Source organism: Ascaphus truei, chromosome 4 (genome assembly GCF_040206685.1).
Source record: "Ascaphus truei isolate aAscTru1 chromosome 4, aAscTru1.hap1, whole genome shotgun sequence".
Classification (NCBI taxonomy): Eukaryota; Metazoa; Chordata; class Amphibia; order Anura; family Ascaphidae; genus Ascaphus; species Ascaphus truei.
The window spans coordinates 18,040,575-18,055,385 of NC_134486.1; the positions used below are offsets into that span (position 1 = coordinate 18,040,575).

Sequence of the window (14,811 nt, forward strand, 5' to 3'; positions counted from 1 at the left end):
TGCGCTAATGTGTCAAGGGTAACGGGAGTTATTACTAATTAGCAGGTGTATGTGCTAATGCAGGGGTGGCCAACTCCAGTCCTCAAGGGTCACCAACAGGTCAGGTTTTCAGGATATCCCTGCTTCAGCACAGGTGGCTCAATCAGTGGCGAAGACTGAGCCACTGATTGAGCCACCTGTGCTGAGGCAGGAACACCTTGAAACGCTGACCTGTTGGTGGCCCTTGAGAAGTGGTGTTGGCCACCCCTGTGCTAATGTAAAAAAGAGTTATCTCTAAATAACATGAGTAATTATTAAATAGCATGAGTGTGTGCTCCAGTAATGCAGTATTTGTCTGTGTGTAAAACCCTTTCACAGAGAACTATTTCAGGAAGCCTTTGTAAAGCGATTACCGATATTTGTACGGGACGCTGATTATATGGACTTCAATGCCGGAGTAGTGTGTTCTCACGTGTGATTATGACTGGTGACCCTGCCTAACGTTCTGTATGTTTCTGACGTGGGGATAATTACTTGTGATGAATACAATGAGTTGCAGGCTCATCTAGCAGCAAAAGGGTTAACACTTTCTTTTTTCAGAAATATCTGAGAAACACAACTTCTGCTTCTTGACCCTGACCTATTGTAGCACTCCACAGATACAATATCTACTGGTAATGTTGTATATTGGGATGACTGACAGAATCGGCACCATTTCATCACGGGGAATCAGTTATATTTTCGATGAGTTGTTTGCTGTCCTGCGCCCTTCTCTTTTGAAGGCATTATGCCTTCGACACTCCGCATTCTGCTCTTCTAATGACCCCAACTCTCCCAGAGGCTGTTTGGGCCACCGGGAAACACAGCAAATGCCCGGTGGGCCATTGGTTCCATGGGCCCCTACCTGATAGTTGTTGCCTACAGCAATTGAACTGATTGCCTGGGGAGAGTACGGGGCCTCTGTAAGAGTCTCTTACCGAAGCGGAATCTCCTTCTGAAGAGTTGCGATAGCTGTTTCCAACTTGCCCATGCCAGAGGTGTGCTAGGGTTGCTAGGTGTATAGTATTGAACCGGACAGAACTGTATTTGGACACAAAATGATAGGTATCATGTATGTGTCCGGTATTACCTGTCTGGACATAGTGACCTGACCAGCTTAGGGGGGGCCACGGGATTTCCCTGGGAAGGGAAAGAGCAGGGCTGTTGCTAGGGGGCTGGGCAGCTTCCTCCATCCCGATTGGTTGCTGCTGGGTAATGCAGCAAATCAGTAGGTGGTGTCAGGCTGAGGGTGGTGTCAAGGAGAGGAGGAAACAGCATGGAGCGGGGAGAGGTGTGTGTCTCGAGCGTATCGCACCTTTCACCATTGTGCTCAGTATTTTTGGAGAAGCCACCTGGCCACCATAACTCTGGCAGCGAAGGGAACAAGACATAGCGAAGAAGAAAAAATAACAACTGCAATGCTTGTACCTCCTATTGCAGACGCTGCTGAATGAATTAGACAGAAGTATGGGGAGATACCGCGACGAGGTGAATATCAAAACTGCAATAATGTCCTTTATCAACGCCATCCTGAACGCCGGCGCTGGGGAGGTGAGTTCACAAGCCCGGGAAGGTTTTCCCAAACCGCTCTGCGTCCATATTCATGAGCGGCGCAGGAAACGGCTAATAGGTTTTGACATAAATCTGCTGGTTTGCTCTTGGGCCCTTTGAGTGGCAGACATGCAGGGGCAGAGCCTGGTTGTTCTCATGCAGGAGAGCAATGAGGTTGGAAAGCGGGGATTCTGGACGGCAGGATAGGGAACATATGTGGGCCTGCGGTTTTACAGGGCTGAGTCTGTGCAGTGCCTGTGTAACTGCTGCTGCCGCGGCTCAGCCAGATTTAGCCTGTTTAATGTCACAGGCCGGAGCCTGCAAACACTTCATAACAAAGACACATCACAGTTTGCTTCAGAAAAAAAATAAAAGAGGCTTGAGTTGCGTGAAATGTTTCAGAACGGGGGTTGTACGTTAGTTCGGAAAGTCATTTTTCCTTGTTTCTTAGTGTTAGGGTTAAAAATAAATCGGAAACGTGTAGCAGTAAATACAATAGTCTTGTGTGACATGAACTCATTTTCAAGTGCATCCTGGATGCGGGTTATATTATGCAGGCAGTACAGATGTGTATTATGTGTTTGGATACGATTGCACTTTGCCAAATAAAACGCAAAAGTGGTTAAACTTTAATGTACCTCATAAGTCACAAGGGAAGTGATCGGCGTAGATGGAAACAGCGGGGGAAATTACTAGCCTGCGATATAGCTTATATAGCATCCCGAAACCTGCGGGGCGATATAGTTATATAGCATCCCGACCCTGCGGGGCGATATAGTTATATAGCATCCCGACCCTGCGGGGCGATATAGTTATATAGCATCCCGACCCTGCGGGGCGATATAGTTATATAGCATCCCGACCCTGCGGGGCGATATAGTTATATAGCATCCCGACCCTGCGGGGCGATATAGTTATATAGCATCCTGACCCTGCGGGGCGATATCCCGGATCGGAGGTTAGTGCATCTACCCCGATGGTACAGGGGAGAGCCGGCCTTGCAGAGCGTAAACCCTGAGCACGGATCTTCAACCAAGTCTCCACAGGGGCCATATCACAAACCATTTGGGAGTAGAAGAGCCACGAGCTTGTTATGAAATCATTTTTCGCAAGCATGTACACCATCTGTGCCATATGTATTTACATTTCCTTAACTTACAAGTGCGTTTAGTGTGAGAAAATTGCACGTCGCTCCTGTGCTTTCATACTAGCTGCTTAGGCAGCTGAGAGACCATGGTCCCACCAACGCGCCTCGTGGGCCGTATGTGACCTGCGCGTTGCGAGCAAAGGAGCCCTGGTGTAGTGGAAAATCAAGCATAGGGTGGGCTAGCCTGGGTGACACGGCTATCTTAAAACAACATGTTTTTAGTTGAGTTATGCAAGTGAGAGAGTGGATGTCTGGGGCAATCCAGATGTCCTGTAGCGTTGGGATACTGGTGGGTAGAAAGGAGACATGGTGGGCATAGTATGAGAATATAGCTCTATAGAGGAAAGGTTAAGGGTCATATTCTCTAAACCGTTATCAGATGTAACGGCAACTCAGGGACTAGTCACTTGAAAGGAGACCACGGAAGAAGATGTGGTGTTTAGTAAGAGATTTGCACAGTGAATACACAAAGAGACATTGCTGGCAATGGAATGAAACATTACATGACAGAGCAGCAGTCTCAGTTTGTGCTGAAGTTGCCTGTGATTTGCATGCAGGGGCGGATTGCCCTATCGGGAATGCATGCTTGCTCGGTGGGTTGGTGTTGTGTGGAGGGAGGAGGGGGGGGGGGCTTCTGGCACAGAGGTGCTCTTCACCATACCAGTTAAAACGATTGCCGGGAGGGAGAGCAAGTCCTCTGTAAAGGTCTCTTACCTCCTCCTGCAGAGTAATTCCTTGAGGTGTTGTCATGACAACATGACATCACTTGGCATCGCATTGTCATTGCAACGCACAACGCTGCAGGAGGAGGAGGAGGCGCGGGCCGGTGGCTGTCCAGAATCCTCCCCTGTTTGCATGGCTAATATCCAAGATCTCCAATAGCCACTGCTGGTGAAGAAGTGTAGTATGTAGGGTAATGTGTAGTATGTAGTGTAGCATGTAGGGTTGTGTGTAGCATGTAGGGTAGTGTGTAGTATGTAATGTAGCATGTAGGGTGGTGTATCGTATTTAGTGTAGCATGTAGGGTAGCGTGTAGTATGTAATGTAGCATGTAGGGTGGTGTATCGTATTTAGTGTAGCATGTAGGGTAGCGTGTAGTATGTAATGTAGCATGTAGGGTGGTGTATCGTATTTAGTGTAGCATGTAGGGTAGCGTGTAGTATGTAATGTAGCATGTAGGGTGGTGTATCGTATTTAGTGTAGCATGTAGGGTAGCGTGTAGTATGTAGTGTAGCATGTAGGGTAGGTTTGTTGTACTGTAGTTTGAGATTATTTTTAGTTCATCAACATTACAGATCTCCAAAAATAAAAGCATACACATACAGTACATAAAGGGGGGGGGGGAGGGAAAGGAAACACAGCAGGGGGTGTGCAAGTAAAGGGACGGGGAAGCTTTCACAGGCAAAATAAACAAACAACATAATTGTGTAATTGGCTTCCTTAGAAAGAGACACGATTTATCGGTAGTTCCTGTGAAGGTTCCTTCATCTTACCACAGAGAGTTGAAATAATGATTCTTAAAAAAACATTCAAAGCATGTTGTTACTATTACAACGTGACGTTTAAAACTGTTTTATAATACTAATAGTTGTCTGATGTATTTCCAGTGTGGTATCTGTCACTTACAGTACATTGAACCCATTAAACATCCTAGTGCCATTAGTTGTCTATGGTTCAAAGTACTGTCCCTATAGCAGAGTCACAGTCACCTACACAATAGCAGTTTCATCCAAGTCACAATAAGAGATCTGTCATTTCCAGTCTTGCTATTAAATACTCCTGTATTAAATATGTTTGGACGCAAGTACTAGAGACGAACATCTCCGCTTAGCCCAGAGTTCTTTGATTGGACGAGGTCACCCTGAAGGACAAATAGACATTGACTTTGAACATGTCAGAAGGGAACATTTGCTTTAACACATTTGATTCCCCTTTTTCTTCACAGGATAATTTGGAATTCCGATTACACCTTCGGTACGAGTTCCTGATGTTAGGAATCCTGCCAGTTATTGAGAAGCTAAGAAGACACGAGAATGCAACCTTGGACAGGTAAACTTACAGTAGCCAGCTACAGTACAGTACTGTATATGTTCCCTACCACTATTTGTTAGGACTTCAACCCTGAATAGTGGGGTTGGTTGTGGGCTCCTTCCCTTCCCTAGATCTTATCTCAGACTTTGGGCCTATACAGGAATCTCAACACCACCATTTATAATACATCTACCTTGTATAGTTCTTAGGTACATTCTTCAGTATTTTGGAGCTTCATTGTACAATATATTTAAGCAGCAAGCACTGACTGCTTTAGAAATACAAATAAATATCACACAGAAGCACTCGGAAATAAAGTATATGTCCATGTCAAATTTATTAGCCCTTTGTCTGTTTAACAACCAGGGGTGTCGAGTTCACAGCCAAAAAGCATTGGAACAAATGAATGAATGACATCTGTGTTAAGAAGTATTTTTGTGTAGCTACTTTTATGAACTCTCTGTATATATACTGTACCGCGGATGGGCACTGAATCTATTTGCATTGCATTGTAGGCACTTAGATTTCTTTGAGATGGTCAGAAATGAAGATGAATTGGAGTTGGCCAAGAGGTTTGAGATGGTAAGTGCACTGTTACCACAAGCAGATACCGATGTGACACCGTGTGTGGCTTTATGAATGACCCTCCAATGGGAAAATGAAAGGCTGGTCTTCAGTAAATTATATACTTTGCTTTTTAGAAACATTTACAAGAACGACACATACTGTTCATTATTCTGGCATGCTCTTTATAAGCAGGTTATGAGGTGGGGTGTGAGGGTTTTGCTCCTGCATGGAGTCCATACTTGCCTGTCCATACTACTTCTCACTCTCTAAAATCAACAATATGCTGTGCAGCCCCTATCCCCCCTAACACAGAATGAACTATCTGGGGGCTACATATGAACAACCAGAAAAAGTGTTGTTCTGACTCATTGCAAAATATGTACTTGAGCTGTGTGATCTTGTTCCTTACCTCTAGCACGGATTGTTTGCCAAGAAGCTTGACACTACCTAAAGCTGGGGGAAAGAGCAGGGAAACAACCTCAGGCGAGGAGAACCCGGCTTGAACTCCAAAGTGCAGGTCTCCTCTAAGACAGAGATACAGAGTACCTCTCTACTCACAAGTTCATAATGAAGTTCTCCATTTAATGTGACAACCAAGAACAGTTGAAAGACAACGTTTCAGGTCCCATATGGAACTGAAACATTGTCTTTCTACTGTTCCTGGCTGTCACATTAAATGGAGAATTGCATTATGAACTTGTGGGTAGAGCTCTACGTTGTATCGCTGTCTTACAGGAGACCTGCACTTTGAAGAATTGGAAACATCCCATTGAGTAGTTCGTCAACGCCTGGTATCGATATTTCCAAGGTGAAAATCTGATGCACACAAAGGATAATACCATGGTACATTGATGCTAAGAGACTCAAAATAAAAAAGGTCTCTGCATCTATTGAGTCTCACAATTGCCTTGATACATACTGTATACCATTCTGGTAGTTTACATTTTAAACCAGTAGCTCATGTTCAGGATATGACTCTCCCATGTGAAAGGATGTTTACAGCTATGCGGAGTACTACTACACACTTCTATGTAGCTAAAGCAGGGGAGGCCAACTCCAGTCCTCAAAGGGCCACAAACAGGCCACGTATTAGGGATGTCCCTGCTCGGGCACAGGTGTCTCAATCAGTGGCTCAGCCAAAGACTGGGCCACTGATTGAGCCACCTGTGCTGAAGCAAGGATATCATTAAAACCTGGCCTGATGGTGGCTCTTGAGGACTGGAGTTGGCCACTCCTCATCTAAAGCCTCCTCAAGTTAGAGAAGAGAAAGTCAAAGAAGTTTATTATTCCCTAATTCCTAGCAGCCTGTTCTCCACTGCAGAAACATGTGCCTTACATGACAGGAATGGTATAAAGATGATCAGTTTCATTACACAGTGCCTTACGCTCATAGTCACACTGGGGAGAAGGTGAACTCTTGTCTCCCAAAGAAGAACGGCTGCTTCAAACCGTTCATGGTCCCTCTCCAGAAAATTCCCATTATAAAAATATAGACAGACAAAACATTGAAAGGAAGTGTAGAAAACTGTGTCAAGAAAAGGCAGCTGTCCAACTCAATGCCTTACACCAGGTTACTAGTTAATGTGAGTAGCACATGGGGGACGGCAAAGCCAATGAGAGAGCCTCATTCCTCTGCGTGTGCCACAAGTGTTTCTCGGCCAAATGGCCGAGTGAATGATGTGCTAACAGTAGAAATAAAATGAAATGTTCAAGTGGCTCTGTCCCAGGTCCCAACACATTATCAATAACCTCACTTATGATTATACAAATCTTTCAGCAACACTTCCAAGGGGGATATACAGAATGTCCCTGCCAATCCCAGCTCGGGGGCTTGCTTTATGGTGTCCTGGCTGGATATAAAAGGGCTATCATACTTTAGAGATATGGAACTGGAGGATTTACTTCTCTTGTGACTGCTAACCGTGTTATACTGTACCAAGAATAGAATAGGGTGACTTAATGCAGCAGCCTCTGCTTGTAATAGAATCAGTAAATAGGTAATTGTTCAAATACACGTGTTTTAAATCAAAAGTGCTGCCTACTTAGCCAAGTAGGTACGGTAGCACTAATGAGGACCATCAGAACCGCTGCAGTTTGACCTCCCATTATTACTAGGAAGTGGAAGAAGAACCTTTGAAATTGTTGGCACTAGAACAGAAGTGGCCAACTCCAGTCCTCAAGGGCCACCAACAGGTCAGGTTTTAAGGATATCCCTGCTTCAGCACAGGTGGCTCAATCAGTGGCTCAATCTTCGACTGGGATGCCTGCGATCCCATTCTTTAATAACGCAGAAAGATTGAACTTCTGGTAGGCAGCCATGCATGATGGCCGCTTGCCACCACAGCTCCTGAGAGGAACACTTAAATCTAGAGCAGGAGTGGCCAACTCCAGTCCTCAAGGACTACCAACAGCTCAGGTTTTAAGGATATCCCTGCTTGAGCACAGGTGGCTCAATCAGTGGCTGTCAGTATAACTGGAGTTGGCCACTCCTGTTCTAGAGGGTATCTGCTGAAATCCTAGCCATCTACCCTGAGATGCCAAGGTGGCGGAAGTTATAGAAATTTACAGAAGGTGACTACTGTAGAAGTTGTCTGATCCCAAGACCCTGGAAGTCCAGTACCAAATGTTGGAAGGCCTGGCACGCAGAAATCGCTGCCTACGTTTGAGTGGTGCGCCTTGGGCCAGCACACAGAGGGCAGGGCTCTAGAGGTGCAGAGTATGCTCTGCTGAACCTCCCCCTCGTCCCCCCCGAACCCCCCACACCTGGCTGCTGCACCACACTGACGGAAGAACCAGCCAAGAGTTCTCTTCTTGCATAGTCAGGCTGTGTGCCAGGAGCAGACAATACGTTATATTACACTTAGAATCATAGTGACCACGCCATTAATTACCAGCAAGTACAGAAACATGCTCACTGGATGCTCCATGTTGAGCTGACGTGTGTGACTTCAGATAATTATTTATTGAATTATTTGCCTAATAAAAATAAATCAAGGACCATCTTTGAGCCAATGTTTATTACATTAGGTATATCTGTTGTGCATTAAAAATGAATGTATTGAGTTAAAGACGTCTCCTGGATATAATTAGGCACGATATATTACATTTTTCTGATTTATTCCTAATGCAATTTGTGCTGGTCTTAATAACAGCAATTGGCTCGTCTGCTCAAACAAATTACTGGGACACTGTGATGAAGCCGGCACGTGGTACACTGAATATTTGTGCGCCTGTATCCTCTGACTAGCACCGGCTTTAGGGGGTAATTCTATATAGTCCGAAGAGGTCGTTCTTCCCAACAGCCATTTGGGGCCATATTAAAACAGACCTCGAGACTGCAGAAGCGTTCTCAGGTGTGACAGCCAGACTGCAGCATGATGCTATGAAACTGATCATTTATATATTATTTATTAAACTATTTTCAGTTGTCATAACATTTATTTTTGTGCAATCTGCGGACGGTAGAATTAACTTGAAACATATTTTTTTTTTTTTTTGCTAAATAAAGCCACAGGTTTTAGTAAAACCATATTTTGTAAAATCATGAAAACTATTATATTTCTTTTTGATTTGCAGTTTATCTTGGAAAATAACTTTTTGGTGGCTGGCCTCTTTGGCACTGAGGGGGTTATGTTGATAGTACAGTAGTACTGGTTAATATTGGTATTAATTCATTCAGATGAGAAGTCAGATTGAGGAATTAGGACATACAAAGTTCTCTTACGCTTCATCCTCTCCCAGTTCTGTGATGTTCTAACAATGGGATCTGCTGTGTGCATCAAGGCAAAAGTAGTGCAATTCTGGGACCACAAACTGCTAAATCCTAAATGAAATCAGTGGGATATTCCTCTTTCATACAAAAAGAACAGTTTTACCACTTGGTTCTGCCACTTTTGTTCTATACTTAGGAGATCCAATAGGGCCACGCCAATGGCAGTTAACGCAGGATCACGCTCCGTTACCCTTTATTGGAGATTAGTGAATCACGGGCGTATTGAGCTGTGGGTTTTAATGACTGTTTGCTTTTCTGTGATATTAATCCTATTTATTTACACAGATTCACATTGACACCAAAAGTGCCACTCAGATGTTTGAGCTGATTAAAAAGAAGCTGAAACACACGGAGGGCTATCCCTACTTGCTATCCATACTGCAGCACTGCTTACAGATGCCACGTAAGTTTTGCTCGTGCGCCTTGTCTAAAAAAAGAATAGAGGTTAAAGTAAGAGAACAAGGAAATACATTCCTCTAAACGTATCATGATTTAATGTCAATATAATATGAAAAGGTGTCCGGAGCTACCTAACATTATGCCACGTGTTCAATGAATAAAGCAGTTAGTTTTCCTATAATAAAAATTTTTCCAGCTAGGGTTGCCAGGTGGCTTCTCCAAAAATACTGGACTCCATGGTGAAAGGTCAGGTCACTATGTCCAAGGAGGAAAATACCGGACACATGTCCAGTTTTACAGCACCTCTCATTTTTTACTGGACAGTGTGTCCAAATACAGGACAGTCCAGTTCATACCGGACACCTGGCAACCCTATTTCCAGATCTTGTTGCACCAAATTCTAATGGAGTAGATTGTCAAACCATGGTTCAGTCATTGATTGTCACCCAGAGTTGTGCTGCCCATTACTAGTCCAGGAACTGAAGAGGCGGCTAATGTACATTGGTGGCCTGTAGCATTTGATAATACAACATGATGTTTCCTTTTCCGTGTCGCTAAAAGTGAAACCTGACAGTGTATTGTGGAGTTGGGGTCCTTCTCTCCGAACTGCAGTCCTTTGCATCCCTCCCACTGGAGAGAGAGAAAACACATTTCCGAAACATGCGCCACATCACCTTCTGAAAGGTCTCATTAGCAGAGGAAGTCTGGAGTAGTCTCGTCCCCTTTGCCAATATTTTGAAAATGTTCTGTTGAAATAGTCTGACATGTTTCAAATAAACATGCTGAGCTATTGACAGAGAGCAGTGAACCATCATCGGAGCAGAGGACTGTGGGATGAATGGACTCTAGTCATGCAAGGCAACAGGCAGCTATCTGATATTACATTCATACGTATGGAAAGATGGCTCCCCGTGTTCCGGTTTCCCCCCCCCCTCCCTACCTTCAGAGTGCAGGCAGGGCGATAGAGTTGCCGGTGTATTCTGAGGCAGGGCGCCGCCATGTTGGGCAGGCGCGCACACGAACGCTGAGGCGCACATGCGCGGAAGTAGCGAGGAGCGGCAGAGTGCCTGATAGGTTGCGCCTGCGCAGAGCAGACCCACAGTGGCCATTACAGGAGTTGCAATAGCGCGAGGTGCGGAGCGGCGGCCATTAGAGGGAGAGCACGAGGCTCTATATGTTAAAGGCTGCAGGCGGGACTACAATCCCCATGATGCTCAGGGGCAGTGACACCACCTGATACCAAGGGATTCAGTAAGGCTGCAGCATTCTGACGAAGGAGCAGGAAGGACTATTGCCTGCTGGGAGAGGAAGCAGTCAGTGCGGATCAGTCATTTTGAGGTTCATGCCTATTTCATTACTATTGTTTTTGTCCTGTTCACATCAAATAAATGGGCCGTACCCGCAAAATGTCCCATGCCAAAAATATCCCTTGTGTTTTCTTTTAATCTGCTGTACATGTCTGAGGATTGTGAGCACAAGAAAGAAATTAAACCAGGTTACACAATGACAAGATCCCCCATATATGAGGGGATCTCATTAAAATGCGTGTGTTTAGTCAGAGGTCAATGGTAATAAAGACTCCACAAACTGCGTTTCATCGAGTAAGTATATTGAGTATTACAAAGCGTATATTCCCAATTATCTTATACTAAACAGTGAGTAGGTGTCACGGTGCTGATGGCAGAGCGGAGATACATTTCATCATTAGAATGACACCTTAAATCAGCAGTCCCCTATAAAATGATTTATTATTTTTTTTTTTTACTGAAGCTGATCCCCCAGATTCCCAAGATAGTTGTAGGGGTTTTTTTGTGCGCTGATTTTGACATAAAAAAACTACAACTATGTCACAAATAGAAAGTAGCAATATCATCTCCTGATTATGTCACAGCTTTTTATTGGCTACTGGAGTGAGCCTGACCTTGTGTCCCTTTTGTATCAAACCTTCTTGTTGCTCGGTTACCGAGAGGTCCCCGGTTCAGGGGGACCCCAAATCAGTGTGATTATGGTAAGTTAAAAAAAAAGTGGCGAGCAGACTGGGCAGCCACATTAGTATCCATGAGATACTATGTAATGAGAGGGCCCAGCAAATAGCTCCTAGGTTGGGTCATTTGAATGTGTGAGGGGACGTCTTTATGTCCAGTGGTAAAATGGCTAAATGTCTCTGTCTTCCATTGCCACAGATAAGCGGAGTGGTGGTAATTTCCAGCAGTGGCAACTCCTGGACAGGATACTGCAACAAATTGTCCTGCAGGATGACAGGGGCGAGGACCCTGATGTGGCTCCACTGGAAAACTTCAATGTCAAGAATATCATTAAGATGTGAGTTCCATCCTTTATCACTTGCGTGTGTCTCGTTCCCTCCAGCACCAAAGAGTAACTTGCTCGTACTTTTATGCATCAATCAATGTAGCTATGTCGAGCTATTGCTCCTGTAAATGTGAAGAGCAAATACTTGCTCAAGCTGACTCAGACATATTAATAATGTTTTTATCGTTTTATCCCATTTGGGGTTTTTGAGTCAGTGGGTGATTGTTCTGTGGAAGGTGAAATGCATCAGTAGTCACATGCATTTGAAATGTTGGAATTGTAAGCGTTCGTCATGAAATCACGGCATCCATTTCCCTTCCGTGCAGGTTAGTCAACGAGAACGAGGTGAAACAGTGGCAAGAACAAGCAGAAAAATTCCGAAAAGGTATGTGATTGGGTGCAGAAAATGTATAAGACCAAACTCCACGCTAACACCCTCCCCAAATCAAGCAAGTGCACCCAGAAGTTCTCCTCAAGCAAGTGCACACAGAAGTTCTCCTCATGCAAGTGCACACAGAAGTTCTCCTCAAGCAAGTGCACACAGAAGTTCTCCTCAAGCAAGTGCACACAGGTCCTCCTCAAATCAAGCAAGTGCACACAGAAGTTCTCCTCATGCAAGTGCACACAGAAGTTCTCCTCAAGTAAGTGCACACAGAGGTCCTCCTCAAATCAAGCAAGTGCACACAGAAGTTCTCCTCATGCAAGTGCACACAGAAGTTCTCCTCAAGTAAGTGCACACAGAGGTCCTCCTCAAATCAAGCAAGTGCACACAGAAGTTCTCAAGCCATTTGTTTGAACCACCCCCTCTTAGCTCAACTTAGAGACGTCTCATCTTCAAGTGGAATTTTCCAATTTCTGTGCCCCTAATGCCCACCCCACCCAAATAGCTATGCTTTAGGTGCTGTTTTGTTGAAGGTTTTGGAAGGTCTTTGCTTGCTAAAAGATGCCTAATTTCTTTCTCTTATGCTATGCTTTTATTCAGACAAAATATTTCTTCTGCCATTTTAACGCCTTTCCCTTTTGAATAACGATTGATTTCAAGACTATTTTTGGCCCAAATTATCGCCATTCTTTTCTACTATGCTTACAAAACTTTAATATAGTGTTTATAAAAAAAATTGTGGTTCAGTGAGGCCAAGCTCCTTTGGCCTCATTTTAGCAACATCTACATTATTTCGGTCCTAGAAACACACAAAGCTAAAGTTTTAATACTGATTTGCTTACAAGAAAAGTCCCATGGAACTCTGTTTCTCTTAGTACCATCACTTTTTGGCCACTTAGAGAACTTAACCCATTTGCTGCCATAGGGACCTGAAACTCTTTGCAAATGTTGCAGGCTCCTCTTGCCGTGAAAAGGTTAAAACCTAAGAGAAGGATCCAACTTCTCATTCTTCCAAGGGCAGATAAAAGGTTGAGATTCTTCCCAACACATGGATAGCTGACTTGGGGCGGGGGGGAGGGAATTGTGCTGTACCATGGACCCAGATGTTGTCAGGTGGTAGAAACACAGAACTAGACCATGCTGGGATAAGAATTGAAGTAAATAGCTAAAACACTCCAAGCTAATCTCTCTTGGTGTATCCGCAGTGTGATAATATTATATTAATTATGTCTACAGCTGGTATTAGAAAGATATTCACAGTTCTTACTGTCTTTGAAAATACTGGCGAAGTGAACACAATCTCTATTATGCTCTGTCAGCCTCTTTAACATACTCTACTGTACCTAATCTTCTCTAAGCTCTTGCTAGTCTCCATTGTCCTTCATGTGACATTGAGGGATTTGAGTCTGTAAGTTCTGCTTCTATATTCCTAGAACACACAGAGCTGACTTGCCGACTGGAGAAGAAGGAGAGGGAGTGCGAGACAAAGACTCAGGAGAAGGACGAAATGATGAAGACCTTAAATAAGATGAAGGACAAGCTGCAGAAGGAGTCATCAGAGCTGCGGCAGGCTCGGGATCAGATGGGAGATCTCATGTCCCAATTTAATGAGCTCTCGGTATGGAACGGCCTATTTATAGGATTTACACACAATTCTACCATAAAGGATTGTGCTGTACTGTAGGGTGTGAGAGGCACTTAATAATGTTCTGAAACATATAAATATTACTCATCTTGCCATGGGTGCTCAGTCACAGACCACAATCCACCACAATCCACCCAACGGTCCCGCAACACAGAACACAGAACAGGGAAGAATTGAGGTCCTCGGCATTCCAATAGTTGAAATTATCTTTAATCACTTCATCAGAAATACAAAAATAGAAAACAGTAAAAATGAGCGATGTTTCAGGCCTTGTGTGGGAGCTTGGGAAAAGAAACATCACTCAGTTTTACTGGGTTCTATTTTTGTATTTCTGATGAAGTGATTAAAGATAATTTCAACTATTGGAGTGCCGAGGACCTCATTTTTTTTTTCTTGTTCTGTGTGTATATATAAACATGTATGTATATGTATGTATATATATAGCAGAAAATAGCCGTGTTAGTCCAGTTGCGATAGTGCAGAATAAATGAGTTCTTCAGTATTAGGTGATACCTTTTTTATTGGACTAACAATTTATGTCATTGGACAAGCTTTCGAGAGTTCTCCTCTCTTCTTCAGGTCAAGCAATACTGATATACACAGGAATCTATGGCTAAAACAGTGTAGAGAAAAAAACCCCCAAAAAAACAGATATGTACTGTAGATAAGGTAGGGTGTTAAAAGTGTTTGAAGCCAGGGGAAGGTGACAAGGAAAGGTGGGGAGTGGGAGGGATGCTGGAGGGGGAGGATGCTGGGGGGGGGGAAGAGAAAGGTGTGGATGAGAATAGAGGCAAGCAAGATAATTACAAACAATTTTGATAGGGTGTGAGGAAACCCATGTCCGCATTAAGTCCTTTGGTTTTGGTGTCAAAGAGTCTTATCATTCTGAGTTCAAATGTTTTCCGTTCTTGGGAGCTTTTAAACATTCCATTGAGGATTTTGATTTTTAAATCATTTATGGAATGATGTATATGTAGGTTATGGTGGTA

General features: G+C 43.9%; 1 protein-coding gene across 8 annotated transcripts in view; it reads left to right on the plus strand.

The window, feature by feature from the left end:
* The window catches only part of DAAM2 (dishevelled associated activator of morphogenesis 2), a 398,259-nt gene that overhangs the window by 272,623 nt on the left and 110,825 nt on the right, over positions 1-14,811 (plus strand). For all 8 annotated transcript variants that reach the window (XM_075595377.1, XM_075595378.1, XM_075595376.1 and 5 more), the window contains 7 exons: positions 1,459-1,569; positions 4,662-4,765; positions 5,263-5,329; positions 9,372-9,489; positions 11,669-11,807; positions 12,122-12,180; positions 13,611-13,795. In XM_075595377.1, the coding sequence (XP_075451492.1) occupies positions 1,459-1,569; positions 4,662-4,765; positions 5,263-5,329; positions 9,372-9,489; positions 11,669-11,807; positions 12,122-12,180; positions 13,611-13,795 (783 nt within the window). The remainder of the gene's footprint in view (positions 1-1,458; positions 1,570-4,661; positions 4,766-5,262; positions 5,330-9,371; positions 9,490-11,668; positions 11,808-12,121; positions 12,181-13,610; positions 13,796-14,811) is intronic.